Source organism: Balaenoptera acutorostrata, chromosome 3 (genome assembly GCF_949987535.1).
Source record: "Balaenoptera acutorostrata chromosome 3, mBalAcu1.1, whole genome shotgun sequence".
Taxonomy (NCBI): Eukaryota; Metazoa; Chordata; class Mammalia; order Artiodactyla; family Balaenopteridae; genus Balaenoptera; species Balaenoptera acutorostrata.
In genome coordinates this window covers 7,150,360-7,171,858 of record NC_080066.1, presented here as the reverse complement: position 1 = coordinate 7,171,858, position 21,499 = coordinate 7,150,360, and the positions used below count along the sequence as shown (strand labels likewise).

The window sequence follows — 21,499 nt, the reverse complement described above, 5'->3', positions numbered from 1 at the left end:
CATTCTTAAGAGAGTGAAGGCTGAAGTTTGCAGATGAACCTGCTCCTGGCCTCCCCGAGGGCTCTGAACTCTGTGCCACGTGCGGCTGCAACATTATTTAGCAAGAGGCATCCCTCCTCGTGCTTCCACACGGAAGCAGCTGATATGCCACTCTCAGTAATTCCACGGTGTGGTTCTCTCCAGCGGTCGGAATTTGTCTTTCAAAGATGCTCGCGCTGATCACAACTTTACGATCTCGGACAGGTGCATGCTGACTGTACCTCTTGATCCATTAACTTCTTCACGATCTTCTGGGTCTCCAGGGCTTCAGTCCTTCATGAAACCTATACTGCTCTTTCCATTTAGTTTTTCTGTGTGAATTAACCTAAACTCAACCTTCCCTCGGGATGGGAGAGTTTCATATATAGACGCAGAGTCTTATATCCCATCTACTTGCACGGTTAATGTCTCAAGTATGTATATTTGTTTCCTCAGCAAAACTGTAAGTGTATCAGGAGAACCAAGGGTGACAGCCCGGCATTCCAGGGGCAGGAGCCCACTCCTCTTGGACGACAGCACTTTTACAGGTAAAGTAGTTGGAGCATCTTCCACAGAAGCAAATGCTGCGGCTACAGGGCTTGGGGCTCTGTAGACTGGTTAGGAGTTCCACAACCTGAAGCAAGAATGCGAATTTTCTATTCACAACCATTTCAAACATCTCACAACCTTTTTATATTGGGGCTGATGACACTTGGAAGGAGGGAATCAGATAGAGCCATCACCCTGTTAATGTCTCAGTCATAAGCATAGGGTATGAATAGATAGATGACAGAAGGGCAATGATATGATTTTATCGGTAGATCCACACATTGAAACAATCAGGAGTGACTTTATCAAAGGAAGCAGATAGTGGATAAGCATCCTGGTGAGTAATCTCATTGAGAATGTGGTGACTTAATCCACCAAGAGTTTCTGGAATCCTGAATTCCTAGGGCGGCATCCGTGTTACAGGCCTCAGAGGACAGAGGGAGAAAAAATTTTGAGTCATACTATGGCATTTTTCTAATTATTCCAAAAGTTATTCTCAGATGAAAAAAGAAGTCATTGTTACTATGGTATTCCTGAAAACGGAGAGATTCTGATTCACAAGAGATGCCATCATCTGACACCTAATGTCTCCAAGGATAAAGTTAAAGACACTTTTTTTGTGTGTGAAAGGATTCCGACCTTTTAATTAACACATGAGTCTCCTCACATATTTATCTTTCCTTTTCTTTGGTGAGAATGTTTACATTTTACTCTCTTAGCAAATTCCAATTACTATACAATACAGCGTTATCAACTATAGTCATCAGGTTTTTCATCTTAGAAAACTTGTACCCTTTTACCAAACTCTCCCTATTTCTTCCGCCTCCCAAGCCCTGGCAACTATTCTTCTACCTTCTGTTTCTATGAGTTTGATTTTTTTTAGATCCCACATATAAGTGATACCATGCAGCATTTTCCTGTGTCTGTCTTGCTGACTTAGCATAGTGTCCAGGTCCATCTGTGTCGTTGCAAATGGCAGGATTAATTTTTTTTATTCAATTAAAATAAATAATTAAGGTACATCTTGACTGAAAAAGTCAAGATGTTAACACAGTAGTAAGTTCACCTTTATATCTTCTAGGTTCATCCCTCTAGAGTCTTAGGCACAAAGAATAAGCATCCAAAGAAATGCAAATTGGGAATCGGAGAACCGACCACATCCTACCCTTGGTTCCTGTTGCCTCCTCATCCATCTCTTTTCTCAAAAAAACTTTCTCCCTTGACATTCTAAACTGAGTGTAAGTCTCACATCCTTCTTGGACCCTCCCAGGCCCTCCTTATCATCTTAGCCCTTATCTATTTAACCTGTGAATTGTGGTTAAGACATTCCAGGCTTTGTCTCAGCAGAAAAGGCACCTGTTCCTAAATTGACAGCTTTGATTGACACTGACAGTTAGCACTGTGATTGGTCAGGTGAGTTGGTTGGCTGTTCACGTCCTGTGCTTTCGGCTTATCGTATGGTTGCGTGTTAAGGCAACATATCACCATAAAGTCAGCCACAAGCAGATCTGTCCTTATGCAAATTCACAGGTGTACCTGCCAAGGCGTATAGAAGGTTGAATGTAGGCCTTAAGAGAAACAAAGAAGCTTAGTTAAGAAAAAAATGGAAGAAGATTTTTTGAAATTAATTAAAAGCAAATCAACACAGGAGAAAAAGGAACTCTCCTACACTGTTGGTGGGAATGTAAATTGGTGCAGCAGCTATGGAGAACAGTAGGGAGGTTCCTTAAAAAATGAAACATAGAGCTACCAAATGATCCTACAATCCCACTCCTGGGCATATATCCAGAGAAAACCATAATTTGAAAAGATACATGCACCCCAATGTTCACTGCAGCAATATTCACAACAGCCAAAACATGGAAACAACTTAAATGTTCATCAAAAGAGGAATGGATAAAGAAGATGTGGTACATGTATACAATGGAATGCTACTCAGCCATTAAAAAGAATGAACTAATGCCATTTGCATGGACCTAGAGATTATCATACTAAGTGAAGTAAGCCAGACAAAGACAAATATCATATGATATCACTTATATGTGGAATCTTAAAAAAAAGATAAAAATAAACTTATATACAAAACAGAAATAGACCCACAGACATAGAAACCCAAACTTATGGTTACCAAAGGGGAAAGGGGGGAGGATAAATTAGGAGTATAGGATTAACATATACACACTACTATATATAAAATAGATAACCAACACGGACCTACTGTATAACACAGGGAACTGTACTCAACATTTTATAATAACCTATAAGGGAAAAGAATCTGAAGAAGAATATATATGTGTGTGTATTTATATATATATATATATATATATATATGCATCACTTTGCTGTACACCTGAAACTAACACAACATTGTAAATCAACTATACTTCAATTAAAAAAAAAATCAACACAAACACGGGGTTTAAAAGACAAGTAAATTAATTTAAAAACTGTTAATCAGACAGTTTTTGCATCTTAACTTTGAGGAGTCTTTGTTCTCACTCTCTCCTTAATATCAAGGGCAGAGACTGTTTTGTGAACCAAATTAGAAAATGATTTTGATTATCATTCACAAAATTCATGATTATGCACCTTCTCTCTATCTATCATGGGAAAATAGTATAATTCAAAAGTAGGTTAAGTTAGGAATGCTCTTTCATTCTTATTTGTAGAATGGAGAGCATCTAAAATGCAGCAAAATGAGACTTTGTTGTTTTGTCATGGTGACTTGTGGTCGCTACCGTGGTGACTTACGCATGTAATGAATGACTGGGTAGCATGAACAATCTAGGACTTTATGATGCAAATGTTCATATCTTTCCACAGAAGTCAGGTTAAAAACTTCTAGAAGTGTATATTCCAGTTGATTTAGCCTTCCAAAGCACAAGCATGTCTTCAAGTGTCTAAGTTGTGTTTGCATAATGTAATGCAAACAGATACCCCACCTTCACTGATGAGTTTATTTCACGAGCTGAGTTGCCAGGTGTTGAGATGCTCAGTTAAGACAACACGCCAAAAGGAAAGTCAAGTCTTTAATCACTGCTCTAGGATAAGCCAAGAGGCCAAACAGGAACACGCACCAGCCCCCGAAATGTTCCATCTTCCCCATGGAATGGATGTGTGTGTGTACACATTGTCTGGTGGGGGAGAGCAGCTTCCCTACCCAGCAAATCTTTGTAATTGCCTATGGTTGGACCTGAAAAATCCCACGTAGGTTTTTAACCAGGTGCTACATCTGGCCAGTAGGATGCTTTATTTCTGGGCTCTGTGAGATACTAGTGACAAACAAACTAGAACTATCTGACAATAAAGGGGAATTTACTGGAAGGGTATTGGAACATTTTAAATAATGGAAGGGAGGGGATGAAGGACAGTGATCCAGGTGAGCGCTGGCAGCCAGGATTCTCCTCTCACTCACCTCTTCTCTGTGTGAGTCAAGTTCCCTCTCTCTTATTGTGGCCTGGATGCCTTAGGCAAAATGGGGACTTTACTGGAAAGTTAGTGGGGTGGCTCGGATAATCCAAGGAATACGACTATTAGCAACTTTCGAGTTTCATATATGCAGTTCCACCACTAGCCCTACCTCTCCCAGTTCTAGTTAAAAAAATTAAAAAGCCAGAGAAGAACTCTGATTGGCTCCTGCCTAGATCAATCACTGTGAATGTGACCAATCACTCTATTCCCATCATGGAGACACGACCACTGGGCTCCACCCTACTGGGCATCATTTCCAGAGAAGGAATTATCAGTCAGAAAGAGGCATAGAAGATACCTCTTTAAACACATGAGAAGAAATGTCATTTTGGTACCATGTCTAAGGATGTAAAGGAAAAAAGGTTATTGAGAAAACTGAGCTAACAGCTTTTCATCTGCCAAATAACTTGTTTTATAAGTAGAGGTAACACCAAAAATCACTACATGGTTCAGTAACTTTGTTTTTATAATTTTAAAGTTAATTCCTTTATGAACCAGTGTTTCTTTGAGCTTATATACACTGTCCCTCTTCTCCTTTACACACACACACCCAAGTGCGCAAGTCTGAGGATACAAAATGAATGAAACACGAGGTTTCTGTTCTTAAAGGAAATTATATTTCCTCTGTCTCTCTTGATTTTCACCTTCAGTGTGCTAAAATTTTAGTTGACTAGCCTATATAATTAATTCAGTACATGTACCTCTGGAAGTATACCAGCTTTCCAACCATAAGATTTTTCTGAAAGTCTACATTTTATTCTATTCCCCCAGTGAAAAAGTTAAGCTTAAACAGTGTGTTGTATTCTTAACAGAAGGAACAACTCTAGTTCTAGTTCATAGGAAACGACAACTGATGCTCACATAAATAAGTTTCATTGCAGTTCACAATGACTATTTGGCTATTTATTTGCTGATACTCTGTGTCATTCCAATACCCACTGGCAACAAGCTAACTTTAGTATTATAAGATAATAACCACTTAAAAAAACAACTCCCTTTCACATGAGACTCACCAAGTGCTCTCTGGCCAAGAATCACCTCTCCTCCGTGAAGCTCCTTCTCTGAAGATGCCTCTCTCCAGCTTTCTTTTACCTCCCAATCTAGAAAAAGGCAAACCTCCCTGAGAAATAGTTTACATTCTTCTTCTCTCACTCAAGAGAATGAAAATCTGTCTTTCCTGGCCTCTTTGAAGGAAAAATGTAATTGATCTTCAATGCAATTTGAGCTATTCTCTATTTCCAAGTAGTTCTATTGATATATTCATCACCATGATTCCCCTTTTGTGTGTCTCCTTATATCAAACATGAATTTTTTTGCTGCTGTGCATTTGATCTCACTTTAACCTACTTTCCTACCTTGTCTGGCTTTTAAGGGGGTGACTAATATCACAGGACTCCAAAATTTCCCCCTTTGGGGAATAAGTATCAAGTTATCTTTCTAAGGCTCACAGGATCCCTTAGGACCTCAGTGACCACTGCCATGTTTCTCGAAGGAGTTTATAATTGTTATACTCTTTATCAAATTGTTGGCATTCTGGGAAACGACATTTTTAGCTTCCCAAAAGACAGTTAACACTATTTCATAAGCATTGCAGAAAGGCAGAGAGCATAGGTCTATGGACGAAAAATGTCACCTGCCATACCAGTAAACAAAGGATCAAGCCATTAATCATTGCAGCCACTCCTGAATGTGCACCCTGAGGGGATTCACCCTGAGGAGAAAAGCAGGATACTGGCCCTAGATAGTTAAAGTTGCCTATCAAAGGAATGATTTCAATGAACCCATATTCTTGCATCTTCCCACACATAGAAAAGTGCTAAATTCTTTAACTTGAGATGTCTGTTTTTCTTTAATTGACAGTAATCTTTTGATGGTCTGCCTACCTGTTTTTTGTTTGTTTGTTTTGCAAAAACTCCTATATATCCTGGCTCTCCCCTTACTTCTTTGGAGGGGTCTCTCAGAGCCATCTGAGATGCTGCCTCCTGGGCTTAAGTCCTCAGCAAGTCTGCCAAATAAAACATAATTCTCAGCTTTTAAGTTGTGGATTTCTTTCAGTCGACAGATCCATAAGGTAAGTTTCTCTGCTTCTCTAGTTTCCTCATCTGTGAAATGACAGAGTCCTGATCTCACAGATTCTGGCGAGGATTCAATGAGCTGAGCCCCAGGGAGCGCTTAGAACCTTACCTGAACACAGCAGGCACTCAGTGTGAGTTCTGTGACCATCCCTGCAATTCATCTCTGTGAGGCAGCCAGGTGCTTCGGGGAGAATACGTACTGTACTTCCGGGAGAAGTGTCTGGGTTTCTGCTCATATCCTGGGTCTTTACCACTGTTGGGGCAAAACAGTTCTTTTCTGTATCTTTGGATGCCAAAGTAGATTCACATCACCTGCTTTAGCTAGATGACAGGGATGTCGTGATCAAACAAGATCATTCATGATGAAAGCAGTCTATAAACAAGAACCCCTTCACGGGGCTATGATTGCAGGCAGATAGGGTAGTGGGTCCCAGGAGAAAGGGAAACGGACATGGCGTTTTGACATAAGAGAAGCCATTTTAGGCCTAACCCATTCTGTGAGCTAAACCTGGTCACAGCGCTTGCCCTTGCAGAATAGGTCTCAGTAGTTAATGATTTTAAGGGAACAAAAGAATGTAAGAACAAATAGCTATTACCAGCCCAGGGAGATAACCATACTGGGGACAATAAAGCAGTTGTAAAGACTCCCAGTTCTGTTTCAAAGGTAAAGATTAGCCTGAAGCACATTCTTGAGCTGTTTTGCAGGATCTAACACCCCTTGAGCACTCAACCACCAGGCTAACTAGAGCCTAAGGACTGATGATGCTGACCTTTGCTGACCCTGACTTCAATCCACTAGAGCCTGGATGCTGTCAACAAACGTTTGCCCCAGTTCTATGCTGAATTCTCCTCTGCCCAAGCCCCTTCATGAATATGCATGTACCGCCCAAGCCCCTTCATGAATATGCATGTTCCCTGAAAACTTCCCCAATTTTGCTGTTTGGGGAGACACTGCTTTAGGAAATATCCCTGGTGTTCCCCTTACTTTTGCAAATAATAAATCCTTCCTTTTCCTGCTCTTTGGCTTGGTTGTATCTTTTGGCTTGATACCCACCAAGAGGTGAACCCAGTTTTGGGGTATCATTATTATACTCTGTCTTTTGTGGTTTGGTCCCCTTGCACAGTTTGGATACCAACTCTGATGTGTGGGTGTCAACACCACCGAGCAATTCTCTAACACCAGCTGGGTGTCCAACAGTTCAACTCCATTCCAACACTACCCACCTGGAAATAGCATCAGATCTCCCGAGTTAAGGGCTCGGTCCCACAAGACTGTCCCCCGCTTCAGATGCCACCTGTACTTCTGACCAAATGGCGATAAATCAGGGGGTCCCACCACCCCTGCCTTGGGTTCCATTAATTTGCTAGAGTGGCTCACAGAACTCAGAGAAATATTTTACTTCCTAGATTACTGGTTTGTCATAAAAGGATATAACTCAGGGACAGCCAGATGGAAGAGATGCACAGGACAAGCTACGGGGAAGGGGGGAAGGAGTTTCCATGCCCTCTGGGTGCATCACTCTCCCCGAATCTCCACGCTTTCACCAACCTAGAAACTCTCTGACCCCCCTCCTTGTGGGTTTCTCTGGAGCCGTCATGGCGTAGGCACGGTTGATTACACCACTGGCTGTTGGCAATCAGTTCAACCTCCAGCCCTGCTCTCCTCTCCCAAGGTCAGGGGTGGGACTGGAAGTTCCAACCCTCTAATCACAGGGTTGGCTCCCCTGGTGACCAACCCCATCCTTCGCTGTGGCCCCAGAGTCACTTCATTAACATAACCTCAGGTGTGATTGAAAGGGGGTTGTGATGAATAACAAGACACCTGTATCACGCTCATCACTTAAGAAATTCCAAGGGTTTTAGGAGCTCTGTGCCAGGAACAGGGATGAAGACCAAATATAGATTCCTTTATATACATCACACTATCACAACCTTATTTCACCCGCCTCCCAAATCTCCCTTTAATGATGACACAGTCCCTCATTTAATTGATGCTAGTTTGAGTTTGGCTTCTGTCATCTCCAACACTATTAAGTGACATGACTGGATTGTACATCACACTTGAGGCAGTGTGGGCGTGGATGGGGAGGGGTGGGGTGGGAGACGGGGGCTGTGACAGCCCCGCCGCTTAGAAATGGTGATGGGGTGACAGGAGGGACTGTCTGGGAGATACTTAGCATATGATAAGTCTTTATGTATTTTATCCTGACAGCAAAAACAAGGTTTCTGGATCAGAGGCTGATCTATTATTTACTTTAAAAATATCTTTACATTATGCTTCATTTTACCCCTTGGGGGATGCGATGAGGGCAGATATCACATCACATATATAAAGGGGGGTCTATATCACATCACATATATAAAGGGGGGTCTGTGCTACAGGAGAGGAACTCCTGAATTATGAATTTTGGAGCTTTTATTTTATTTTTGGCTGCGTTGGGTCTTTGTTGCTGCGCGCAGGCTTTCTCTAGTTGCGGCGAGCGGGGGCTACTCTTCGTTGCGGTGCGCGGGCTTCTCATTGCGGTGGCTTCTCTTGTTGCGGAGCACGGGCCCTAGGCACCTGGGCTTCAGTAGTTGTGGCATGTGGGCTCAGTAGTTGTGGCGCACGGGCTTAGTTGCTCCGTGGCACGTGGGATCTTCCCGGACCAGGGCTCGAACCCGTGTCCCTTGCCTTGGCAGGTGGATTCTTAACCACTGTGCCACCAGGGAAGCCCAATTTCGGAGCTTTTAAAACAATCCTCTCTGGGAAGAGAAGGAAAGGTACTTCTCTGTTATAATGAATGTAAATGAAGATCAGTGAATGAATGGCTCCAGGGGAGATAAATCTGTAAATCTCTCTGGAGTAATTCACTCTCTTTGTCTTCCAAGGAATGGTTATATTCATGTATCCTTAGACCTAGGATGCCAGCAAATTTTCCTCAGAAAGCCCTGGCCAGCCAGAAGCATGAAATTTTCACACTGTTTCTTGACAGCAGGTGAAATTGATAGGATGTGATGCCTGAACCCAGGTGGTAAGGTTGACAGAGGTTTGGAGGGTGACCCTGAGGTTTCTGGCTGGGGAAATTGTGTATGGTGAGGCTCTTCACTGGGGTGGCAGATGTGGGAGGAAAGTAGGAGAATTGGGCTTTTTTTTTTTTTTTTTTTTTTTGGTGGGGGGCAGGCAAGGAGGTTCATGGGATGATACATGATGATTCCATCTTGCGACAAGTTGGTTTAGGTGCTTGAGGGTCATCTGGATGGAGATGCACGGTCAGCAGTTGGAAACTGAGTCTGAATTTCAATAGCAGATTTGGCTGCCGATATAGCCATGGGAATCCTTCACAGGCAGTGCTCTGAAATAGCCATGGTTGTGATAACAATGGGTATGTGTAGTACCCCTGAGCAGGATAGATGACGGAGCTCAGGGGTTGTCAACATCTAGATTTTTGACAGTGTGAACAAAGCAGAGAAGAGCCCTGGTCACATCTCTTAGGCATGTGCCGCTCAGCTGGGGGGACTGTTATTGACTGCATTTGCCCTTCCCAACTGCAAATCTAGGACAGGGCTGCTAACCTACCCTAGAAACAAAGGGGAAATCCATCACTCTCAGAGCTGCCCAACGGAAGGCGCTACGGAACCGTGATGTATCTTCAGAGTTTCTAAGGCAGTGGTTTACAAGCCTGACTATATCAGAATCAGTTGCGGAATTGTTGTTTTTGTTTTTTTCTTTTAATATCAGTGCCAGGTTTCCCCTGCAGAGATTCTGATTCTGATTGGTCTGTGGTGAGGCCAAAATACTTTTTTCCAGCTCCCAGGTGATGCTATTGTGCTTCTGGGTTTGAACACCACTGTTCTCAGGTAACAAGCACATGAGCAACTAAATTAAGGGATGAAGAGGCTGCTGCTGTGTTTTGCAAAGGCATTTATCTTTGTGGCCAGTAGCAAATAATTTATGGTTATTGGGCACCTACCCCAATGTTATTGCCTTGTAAGCATGTCCTCATACATGTTTCGAGACCACCGTGTAAGGAGGCTGCATCTTCACTGAGCTCCCTGGTTTATGTCAAATACCTGGCAAATCATCTTACTTGTGCAAAGAGAGGGATCACTCCACTGAAGGTTGTGGGAAGCAGTAAGCACGGGAAAGAAGAAGATCCTGTTGTTTTGTCTACCATTTTCCTAAAAACCAGCGGAGAAGCTGCTGGTATAACAAAAAAAGATCATTGTTAAATTGTAGCAGCAGGATTAGGGAACTACAAGATTCAAAGAATAATTAGGAAGAGCCACAATTTACGTTTGTACCGTAACTTACATTTTACAACGAACTTTAATTATTCATTGTCTCATTTGAACTCAACTCCCACCCCTCCTCCTCCCAAGAGGTTGGCAGCCAAGGTACCATCATCCCTCTTCTGCAGTCCTTGAAGTTAATCACCTGTCTCATTCATAAGAGTCAGGTCTGATGCCCAGGTGTTCTGCATCCAAATCCAGGGTTCTTCCCATGGCCCTGAAATTTTAATAATTAGCATGGCTTACAATGCCTTATATTCTGGATATTGAGTATCTATTGCACATGGAATGTGAACAGATGGCAGAAGGTACAGAAGAGCTGCCAGGAAGAGCAGTGGATGGAGAAGCCATCTGAGGAGGTGGACACACACAGAGCCAGGTGTCGGGAGATGGGGCCCTGTCTCATGCTATGGCCTGAATGTTTGTGTCCTCCCCAAATTCATATGTTGGAATCCTAAAGCCCAAGGTGATGATGGTATTAGGAGGTGGGACCTTTGGGGGTGATTAGGTCATGAGGGTGGAGCCCTCATGAACGGGATTAGTGCCCTCGTAAAGGAGGCCCCACAGAGCTGCCTACCCTCTTCCACATTGTGAGGTGGCAACAAGGTGAATCAGGAAAAGGGTCCTCACCCAACCATGCTGGTGCCCTGATCTTGGACTTGTGGCCTCTAGAACTGTGAGAAATAAATGTTTGTTGTTTATAAGCCACCCAGTCTATGGTATTTTGTAGCAGCCAGAACAGACCAAGACACCCCGTGTGGTCTCTCACTGCCTGCATGGGGGAAGTCATCCCAACACTCTTGGCTCCATTTCCTCCTGTGTGAGATTATCGAGGCTCTTTCATGTTCCACATTCTCAGGGACTCTAATGCCTGTTCATCCTGCTGAGGTGAAACAGCCTTACAGGAATTATTAGTCACTTTTCAGGTACCAGAATACCAGCATTAAACAAGTCACAATCTCTGTAAAGAATGATAAAAACATTTATCAGGGATATTGGTGTGTATTTATAGCCACAGCTTTGAAAATACAGTTTGCAGGGGGAAAAAAAGGGGGTTGAAATTTCCACTTCACCTAAAGAAACTGCAAACTTCTAGTTATAAAATAAATAAGTCAGGTTCTCTTTTCTTTATATAAATTTATTTATTTTTGGCTGCGTTGGGTCTTTGTTGCTGCGTGCGGGCTTTCTCTAGTTGCCGCGAGCGGGGACTACCCTTCATTGCGGTGCCCGGGCTTCTCATTGCAGTGGCTTCTCTTGTTGTGGAGCACGGGCTCTCGGTGCACAGGCTTCAGTAGTTGTGGCTCGCAGGCTCTAGAGCACAGGCTCAGTAGTTGTGGCTCACGGGCTTAGTTGCTCCGCGGCATGTGGGATCTTCCCAGACCAGGGATCGAACCCGTGTCCCCTGCATTGGCAGGCAGATTCTTAACCACTGTGCCACCAGGGAAGTCCCGAAAGTTCTTTTCACAAGAAAAAAATTCTGTAACTACGTATGGTGACAGATGTTAACTACACTTAATTTGTGGTGATCATTTCGCAACATATATGAATATGGAATCATTATGTTGTACAACTGAAAATAATATAATGTTGTATGTCAATTATACCTCAATTAAAAAAACCTCTAAAGACAAAAACAAAAACAAAACTGTGGAACTACGAAATAGTTGAAAAATCACCACACATTTCTACCTTTAACTGTACTCAATTTTCTCCCCTTGTCCTCCAAATACAGAGGGTCTGAAAAAGTAAAAGTTTAAGAGGATGAACACAAGAAATCATAGAGTTTATCATACTTGTGGCTGGATTATTTTTAGGTTTTATGGTCTATTTCCTTTTTGGTTCCAGTCTCATTTTCTTGGGCACTTTGCCTCACTGTTTTAGCATTATCTATGTTAGTTTATACTAAATAAAGTTCCCTAAAGCACGGGGTCTCTGTCATTTAAATGATGTTGCATATGTCCCAGCATGGTTTAGGGCACATAAATTCATTTCTTTCACAAATTCTTCCAAGTCCTGCAGCCAGACCCAAACCACAAGAAGATACCTGGTTCTTTTCCCAGTGAACACTGCCCATCTTCAACTCTGAGTTACACTACAGCTTGGAAAACAACTGCACCTCGAATTTTCCGTTCTAACTCGGGGTTTCAATGTGAAGCTTCATAAGACAAGAGACCAGGCTCTGGAGTCAAGCAGACCTTGTTCCCAGGCTCCTACCTTCTTGCTAGTGGCCCGTGGAGTGCTCTGACCCACGCCCCGAACAAAGCTCAGCTAACACACGTACTCTCCACACCAGGCACACCACAGCCTTCTTGCACTTAGGAAAGCTAAACAGCGCTTCGGCACTACGCTTGGGGGCCGTTTTCAGCAGCAAAATCACCAACAAAAAGCACAGAACTGCAGAAAATGCGGCAATAAGCAGACTGTAAACTAGGGTCACTTATTTACAGTCTGAGAGCTGAAACAAGAAGGCAAAGCGTCGCCCAGTTCAGCCTTGGCTGGGAACATGCGTGTTGGGCAACTCAGATTTTTCATTGCTCTGTGCTTGTCTGTGAATGATCTCGAAAGCCCAGTGAGGGGTGATTTGGGGGTTACAAATAAATTTTAGTAAACAGGCAGATTTGTCAATATGGAATCCCCAAATGATGAGGATTAACTTATATGTGACTATGCTCTGAGGTTATTTATCTCTAGTGTATCTGTTTGGTGCAAATATAACTATGTGCTACTGTGCATCTCTCCTAACTTTTGTGTGCGGTGATGTCACTTTAGTTGCTTGATACTGGCCACATGGGAGTATTTACACCGTGGATATGGACAAATGCTACAAATCAGAGCTTGATTTGTTGACTGTACAGATTTAAGAAAGCGATGGAGGGCTTCCCTGGTGGCGCAGTGGTTGAGAATCTGCCTGCCAATGCAGGGGACAAGGGTTCGAGCCCTGGTCTGGGAAGATCCCACATGCTGTGGAGCAACTGGGCCCGTGAGCCACAACTACTGAGCCTGTGCGTCTGCAGCCTGTGCTCCGCAACAAGAGAGGCCACGACAGTGAGAGGCCCGCGCACCGCAATGAAGAGTGGCCCCCGCTTGCCGCAACTGGAGAAAGCCCTCGCGCAACGAAGACCCAACACAGCCAAAAATAAATAAATAAATAAATAAATAAAATTTAAAGAAAGCGATGGAGAAAATGTTAATAGTGCAGATTAAACTTAGAACTGTATCATGTCTAGAGCCATTACATTGCCAGTAACACACACAAAAAATCGAGGAATTATTCTTACAGTGTTCAAAAACTATTATGATCCAGCAAAGAAGTCACTCCATGATTGATCAGTGAGTGAAGTTCTGACACGTATCATCGTTGTTTCAGTTACATTAATTAATCATTAATGTAAAAAAAAATCAGCAAGTGTTTATGTCACAACTACATCCTTCTGTCAATTGCAACAGGTTGGCTCTGACTGAAATCAACGAAAGCATTCTGTGAGAACGAATTATCAAATGGAATTGACAATTATGCATTTTATTATGATTTGTAATACATTTTTAACTCAAATGCATTCATTTCCAGAGAGCTGGCCATGTAAGTGACACACCACTGATTCTAGCTGAGTGACCTCGATTACTTAACCCCCAGTCTCCATGTAGTTAGGTGTAAAAAAAATAAAATAAACCTCACAAGATTTTGAGAATTGAATGCATTATTGTTTCCAACATAATGTTTCCAGGTAGAGACTCAACAAACGTCAGCCCCGTCTCCTCACTCATCTCACCCGGGGTCCAGAAGCAGCATCTAAGGCATCCCTGTACACACTCACCTGTCTTCCCAGACCTGGCCGCAGAGAGCTGTTTGACTAAAGTCTCCTTAAGAGGCAGGTGAAAACTCACCACTAGGTGGCACAAGCAAGGTGCTTTTGAAGGCTTTAGTTCTTCACACAACATAATTGGTTCGGAACACGGAACACTGCGATGAAAAGATAAATACAATGTTTAAAGTCCACACGGTTAGGGTGCCCTTTCCAGACAACTCTAGTCTGGTGACCAATCTTGGCTCCCCGAGCAAAAACATTAGCCTCTGAGCCTCTATTTTGGACGAGCGTAAAACGAGTGAGCTTCATCTTCGGCAGAACCAATTTCCCTTTGGCAAACCCACTGTCTTGTCTTTCTAGGGACGTAGCGTCTCATGACCACTGCTGGCTGCTCCACACCTTCCATAAACCTGGTTGACCCAGGTATGTCCCACCTAATGAGAAGGAATCAGAAAAGCCCCTCTCCCCCAGTCTTCCTGCTGAATCTCCCATCATCAGTACTGACAGGTAACAAGTCACCTACAAGTCACACGTAACATGCATTGTAAACGAGGCTCTCCTGGAAACTAATGCTTTAAGGAGATTATGGCATTAGCAGCGCAGCAAAGCGGTGGGGACCTTCTGGCATTCCCCCCTCACCCATGTCTGACCTGGGTATGCTGGGAGAGGCCACCTACTTCTTCTTTGGAGAGTGACAAATGGTTCTTACCTGGAATTTTAGTGGCATCCGCCAGGGTTCACCTGCCACCTATTGGTGAGAATGTTCACTTCCAAACAGTCACTCACTTGTTAAACCCCAGACTCCCATCCATTCAGATGCTTCAACAATGTCAGGGACTCTCTCAACCATTTTAAAAGCAAAACACTAGACATCAGCATGTGAGAACTAAAATCGTAAAAATCAGCTTGACTCATTTTTCTGCCTGTGTGAAATTCATGAAGATAGATTTTATAACGAAGCTAGCTAGCTTAATTTATTTCCACCAGTCTGTGTTATATGCTGACGGCTCCAGTAATTATTTTGATTAATAGTTTCACACATCTGGGATGGTTCTGGTCATTTGAACGACATCTTTTTGAAGCTGGATCAACACTGAACATAAAAGAAAACATTAGTTTTTTGTAAAGTGTGGAAACACAATAAAATGTTACCTTGTATTCTTGAATGAAATTAAACAGCAAGGTGGATTTTTAGGATTTAACCATCATGTCAATTCCTAGGCGTCTATGTGTTAGTCTTTTTTGTTTGTTTGTTTAATTTTTATTGGAGTATAGTTGATTTACAACGTTGTGTTAGTTCTCCTGTACAGCAAAGTGAATCGGTTATATGTATACATATATCCACTCTTTTTTAGATTCTTTTCCCATATAGTCCATTACAGAGTATTGAGAAGAGTTCCCTGTGCTATACAGTAGGGCATTATTAGTTATCTATTTTATATATAGCAGTGTGTATATGTCAATCCCAATCTCCCAATTTATCCCTCCCCCCACCATGTGTTAGTCTTTGAATATAAATCCAACAACTGGCCTTCCAGACTGCCAAGGGATGAAGAGAGAATTCTTAATGGCAACTCTAAAACCAATTACGGCTCAGAATGAATGAAAAGGACCACAAGACAGGTTTTTGATTTTTTTTTAAGAGTTTATTCTGAGTTTTCATTTTTGGATAACCAAGCAGCTCTTTAAGGAGAATGCACAGAAGAGTCATTCTGGCACTTTCGGATAGTACATAAGATTTGTTTAATAGTCACATTCAGTCTACTTGCTCAGCCCATACTCCGCGTTTGGAGAGCAAGATCAGCCCATAGGATTCCAGAGTTAATACGTAACCGTATATACAAACAGCCAATAAAACCATAATGGTGCCTAGTGGCCAAAAGGATGGCGGAGGGAAGGGGATCGCTAAAGTGTCCTCTAGGCTAGCTTAGCTAAACAGAATCCACGTCACACGTGAGAACGAGAGAATACACCGAGCTGAAATGAGAATTCGGAGCACGAATGGGCACTTGGCGGCATGCAGTTGAAAGAAAAGGGGGATCGTTTCATAACTTTATAAAATCCAGGCAGTTCAATGAAAGAAGTTAAGAAAAACAAACGAAAAAAAAAAAGCAAAGTAAGGGACTGTCTGTTGTCACTGTAAAAAAGGCACTTGGAGTTAATGGGACCAGAAGTGAAGAACTGGCAGCTGATAAAAACTTCAGCACGATTTCATTAAGAGGCTTGGATGTTCAGAGGCGACACTCAGGAGTTCCTGAAAGGAGATACCGAAATAAACCACCGGGAAGCAGAGCAGGTGAAAACGAAGGAATAAATTCCTTACAACCAAATTGTGTGTGTGTGTGTGTGCGTGTGTGTGTGTGTGTGTGTGTGTTTAACAAAAGCAAATCGGAAACGAAACCTAGCCAAAGCAACAATCTAAGCAAAGTAAGACCACGAAGCAGCGATGCATAGTTTTCCTTTGAGATAATGCATACCTCCAGACACTAAGTGCCAAGCTAATTTCTCAATAATAACTTCACAGGAGCATTATTGTGATAGAATGGATTCAAGCAATGCAAAAAGAGTTTCATCTGTTCCCAGAATCTGCGGGAGAACTGAGGTTATCATCAGAACCCAGCGACATCACGTGTGGTTCTTTGGTGCCCTCGGGGGTGGACACGTCAAGTACGGGGAACGACGCGGACATTCAGACACTCCGTTCGGCCATCTCCCTGGAGGCGACGCATTCTTCCTTCTGAGTAAGAACTTTACTTCCTAACACTTTGACAGCAAACGGTACTTTCAAAAAAAAGTCCACTTCCCACGGAGGACGTGGTTCAACTCCCTCCGCAAGCAGCTCAGCGCTTCCGTGAGACAGAATTTTTGGCAACTGGATTCGAGTCCCCTGTTGGGCGGCTCGGGGCCGCTCATTTGATGTTGAACGCCATCAGGGGTCGCTCCTCCCGCTTCTGCCACGGGCTCTTCTTGCCTTCTCCCTGGTCGTCGTCGTCATCGTCGTCCTCGTCCTCGTCCTCCTGAGCCGATCGCCTCTTGTCGGGACTGGCCGATGGCGCCGGGGGGACGTCCGAGGTTCGTTTCGTCGTCTCCTCCTGCAGGCTGGGCAGCTGGCCGCCGCTTCTCCGGCTGGAGCCGTCCAGCAGGCACCGCAGGGCGCTGTCCTCGGGCGTCCCGACCGCGGTGCCGCCCTCGCTGCCGCTCTGGTCCGTGTCGTCCAGGTACACGAGCTGCGTGTAGGCCGAGCTGTCCGCGGCCCGCGGCTCTTTCTGCGCGTGCTCCGGGACCGGTGGGTGGTTCTGCGGCAGAGGCAACGGGTCTCCTCTTCCCTTCCGGGCAGATTTGGGTTCATTCATATCCACGCCAGAATCCAAACTGGCATCATTGCTTCCGTTCCTCCCAGCTCTTTGGAGATCAATGTAGGAATGTCTGACGTGTGCATTGGACCGGCCGTCCAGGGAGACGAACCAGGCCCGGGGGTGGGGAAGGGGCTTCCCACCCCCAAGTTCCAACAGCGCCTTTTCGGTCAGGAGCTGGACCTCGCTGTTCATCTGAGCCAAGGCCGCGTCGTTCAGGGATGCCGGGATGGAGAGGGACTCGGACATGGACGCATTCTGCGGGGTCCACTCCCGGGTGCCCGCGTCCTGCAGGTGCTGCTGCGAGATGGCCTGGCAAGATAAGGGCTGGGCCTGGATCTGTGAGGAGGCGTGTGGGAAGATCCCCGCGTGAGGGCTGGAGAGCTCGGCCTGCAGTCTTTCGATCTCGAGCTGCTGGTCGGCTGGGACGACCAAGGGCTGGCCCACATACGAATGGTCCCCTGGGAGTTTCATGTAATGAGCCGGGATGACCAAGGCAGGTAATACTTTCCTGTAAACGCTGTCATTGACCTGGTCCACGGAACTACAGCAGATCAGCTGGCCGGGCCGCGGGAAAGAGGTAGGTCTCTCCAGGTGGTCTACCGATCGCGACATCATACATTCAGTAGGTCTGCGCTCCATCAGCTGGTCTTTCTCCGGAGATGAAGGCGCGGGGTACATGTGTTCCTGAATGGTGAGCTTACTTCCTGTGGAAATGTGGGTCACGGAGGCCTGACAGTCTCTGTCTTGCTTTTCAAATAAAGGCTGCGAGAGCATGGCATTGTAATTCCTCCTGTAGTCACTGTTGCCGGGGGACTCATAGCCTTCCCTTTCCACAGATTTCCTGGCCTTTAAGGGGAACATCTCCACCGACTTACGGTAGTCTTTTCCCAACGTCCCACTCGGTGTCAGGTTGTCAAAGGAGATTTGGCTTTTATCCTCCTCCTTGTGAGACAGGAGTTCCTCCCGAGAGCTGAACTCCTGCGAGGTGCTGTAGGAGAGCTTCAGCATGGGCGTGTGCATGTCCACCTCCCCGCTGGAAGACATCATCTCTAAATGGACTCCGCTCATCAACTCCTTTGAGCCTGGGGCGTCCGGGGGGCGGCCCTGGCTGGTGACGGAGAGCGGGCCAGGGAATTCTGATTCCCGCCGAGAAAACAGCAGGTTGATGTGTGACATGGAAGTTGACTGATCCCTTTTGGAACTCTCCAGGGTGGCAGGAAGTTGCAGTTTTCTATGGTGCTGGCGGGGTTTCAAGCACTTCCGCCTGCGATCAAAGATACAAACCCCAAGATTAAAGATTCTCAGAACAGTGAAGGTTCAAGTCGAAACCTAATTCTCAATTCCCACAGGAAGAAACAAGACACAACGAATTGGCAGCCAGAAGCCTTCTCACCCCACACCCTCAGCCCTAGTTTGATTCTGAGGGTCGCAACGTGCAGATTTTACCCCAAGTACATCCAAGTTATCCATTCAAAAGCAGAGTCGATGATAAACATTCTTGCAAGTCGATCAGATGAGGCATCAAAATAAGAATAGTTCTGCTCTGTCCTTGAGAATATCATCTCTTCATTACCATGTAGGACTATTCTGAATGAATCATGACAACTTATTTTTTTGTGACCGCCCTTCTAAGAAACATTTTACACAGTGTGCCTCCCACTTTGTTTGCAACTTACGTGACAGATGTTCAGTTCTTAGGTACTTTTTCATGAGAAAAAAAGGACCTCGACTCACAAAGGGACCTCGATAGCAATGCTTGCGCAAGAAATTCCAAATTAAAAAAGACAGTGCCTCAATGGTAAAACTTTACCTGCAATAATATAAAAGGAGACACAGCAAAACCAAAAGAATGAAAGCCATTCCTCCCAAGATGGCCAAAAGAAACACCGTGTGATACGTGGCGATGTCCTGTGTGACAACGGGACCTAAAAAGTCAGAAAAGGGCATTTGAGACTTGTGGAAACCTTTAAATAAAAAGAGGGGAAATGAACTGAGAGCGTGCTGTTTTTCTTGCTCTTATTGGCTGGGGTGTGGAGCGGCGGCCAGACGGAAACACCCTTTAGATGATGTGCCTGAAGCATCACCATAACTTCCCTCAGTGAAAAGGGATGACCCAAACCATCGCTAGAGCACTCTGAATACTCAAGTTCTATGTGCAGTGTCCAGGGTCCTTCCTTAGCATTGGGTACCATTTTCATCATTCTAAATATGTGATCTTTTAATAAAAGAAAACTAGATGCATGATCATATAATGAGGGGGACTCATCCATTCAGAGACACGGCCTGAAGACCTGGGGATTTTATGATACTGCAGAAGAAAACAAAAAAAAAATCACGAAATTTGATTCTCACTTTCCCTGGGCAATGATTACTATGTAATCATTGGCCTAAACCCTTGGCCTAAATGAATCCGTTGAAATGTATGAAATAAATTTCTATGACTTAAAAAAATAATCCGCAGCTTATTACAGGGGTATCAAGGATTTCTAAAATGCCTCCCATTTTTAAAAAATAACATCTTTCTCTCTAGTATCTGTTCAGAATGGCTAACCTCATGTGGCAACAGACCTTTCCAAAACTTACAGACAAGGTGACCAGAGGTAAACATATTTTCTTTTTAATCTACATTAAAATCCATTAGAATCCATTAAATTAAATTGGGATTTAATTTACATTAGAATCCCAAGAGGTAGTTTAACTTACTCCTCATGTTCAATAGTAGTAAGAATCTATCTTAATGTTGCTAACAATGGATTGACAGCACTAACGAAAATGTCCCCAGATTACAATATTGGGGCACTTATTGGTGTCCAGGTATCCTGGCAGTGCTCCAAAAGATGGGAAGGAAGGAATGTGGTTATATTGTACATTACGTCAGAGGAGCATGGTTATGATTACTAAACACCATAAACACCCATTTATTGATTGATTTTTTATATTCTAAGGGACAGATTTCTTCAAAAATCTCTTAAAAGCTAGATAAATCCAAGGAGACTTGTGGATTTTTGAAAATACTGACATTACTTAAGTTCAAAAGATAACATCATTCTCTCCCAATTACAAATCATTTCAACGGGGTGAGGGTGAATATTTACAAAAGTTGGAAAAATTACTGACAACTACCTACCGCCTTAATTGTTCAGAGAAACTTTTGGTTTTTTGGAAAAATTACTGACAACTATCTACCGCCTTAATTGTTCAGAGAAACTTTTTTTTTTTCTTTTTTGACACAGAGACAACCCCACAGACATAGGTAATGCCTTGGCAGGGGTCACCAAGAAATCATTTCCAAATAACTGAAGCTTGGTCCTTTTAAGTACTTAAAATGCTATTATTTTAACTTCTGCCAGTGGAAATCTTGATAAACTTCACAGTCATACTTCATTTCCTTCTTAACCAGAGAATGAAAGAGAAAACTCTATTTTCTTGTTGGTTTTGGGCTCACGAAAGCACAGCATCACTGTAATTTGTTTTAATATAAGTGATGGCTGTGGGGTTACCAACATACATATTTCTACGTTAAATGCCGTCAGGGCTGTACTATATGTGCTTTTTATGGCTTTTTGTCTCTTCCTTCACTGCTCTTCAGGAAGCTTGGGTCGACCTACATCTAGCAGTTCTTCTTCCCCTTTTTACAAAAGTATCTATTAATCTGTCGCATGATAGGAACACCGATCGCCATGGTTCTTTGAAACAGATCTAAAATAAAAGTTAACTTTAATGCACGGGCTTTGTGGCCTCTACTTTGGTACTTGAGGACTTTTTTTTCTTTCTTACCTTACTCATAATCATATTCTAGATATTTCAGATTTGGAGACTGAGGCATTTCTGTAGCTGGTTCATGCCTACGTGGCTACAAGAACCATACGGTAAAGGGAAACGCATACTCTTAAAACCCAGATGTGAAGTGTACATTTTCCCAGGATTGGACTATAAAGTAAACGTAACTGATTTT

At 43.6% G+C, this 21,499-nt stretch overlaps 1 protein-coding gene across 1 annotated transcript in view; it reads right to left on the bottom strand.

The window, feature by feature from the left end:
* Positions 1-15,825: 15,825 nt before the first annotated feature.
* The window catches only part of FAM171A1 (family with sequence similarity 171 member A1), a 129,807-nt gene continuing 124,133 nt past the window's right edge, over positions 15,826-21,499 (bottom strand). Inside the window, exons 7-8 of the mRNA XM_057544129.1 lie at positions 19,355-19,469; positions 15,826-18,808 (exon numbers count right to left, since the gene is read on the bottom strand). Of these exons, the coding sequence (XP_057400112.1) occupies positions 17,098-18,808; positions 19,355-19,469 (1,826 nt within the window). The 3' untranslated portion in view covers positions 15,826-17,097. The remainder of the gene's footprint in view (positions 18,809-19,354; positions 19,470-21,499) is intronic.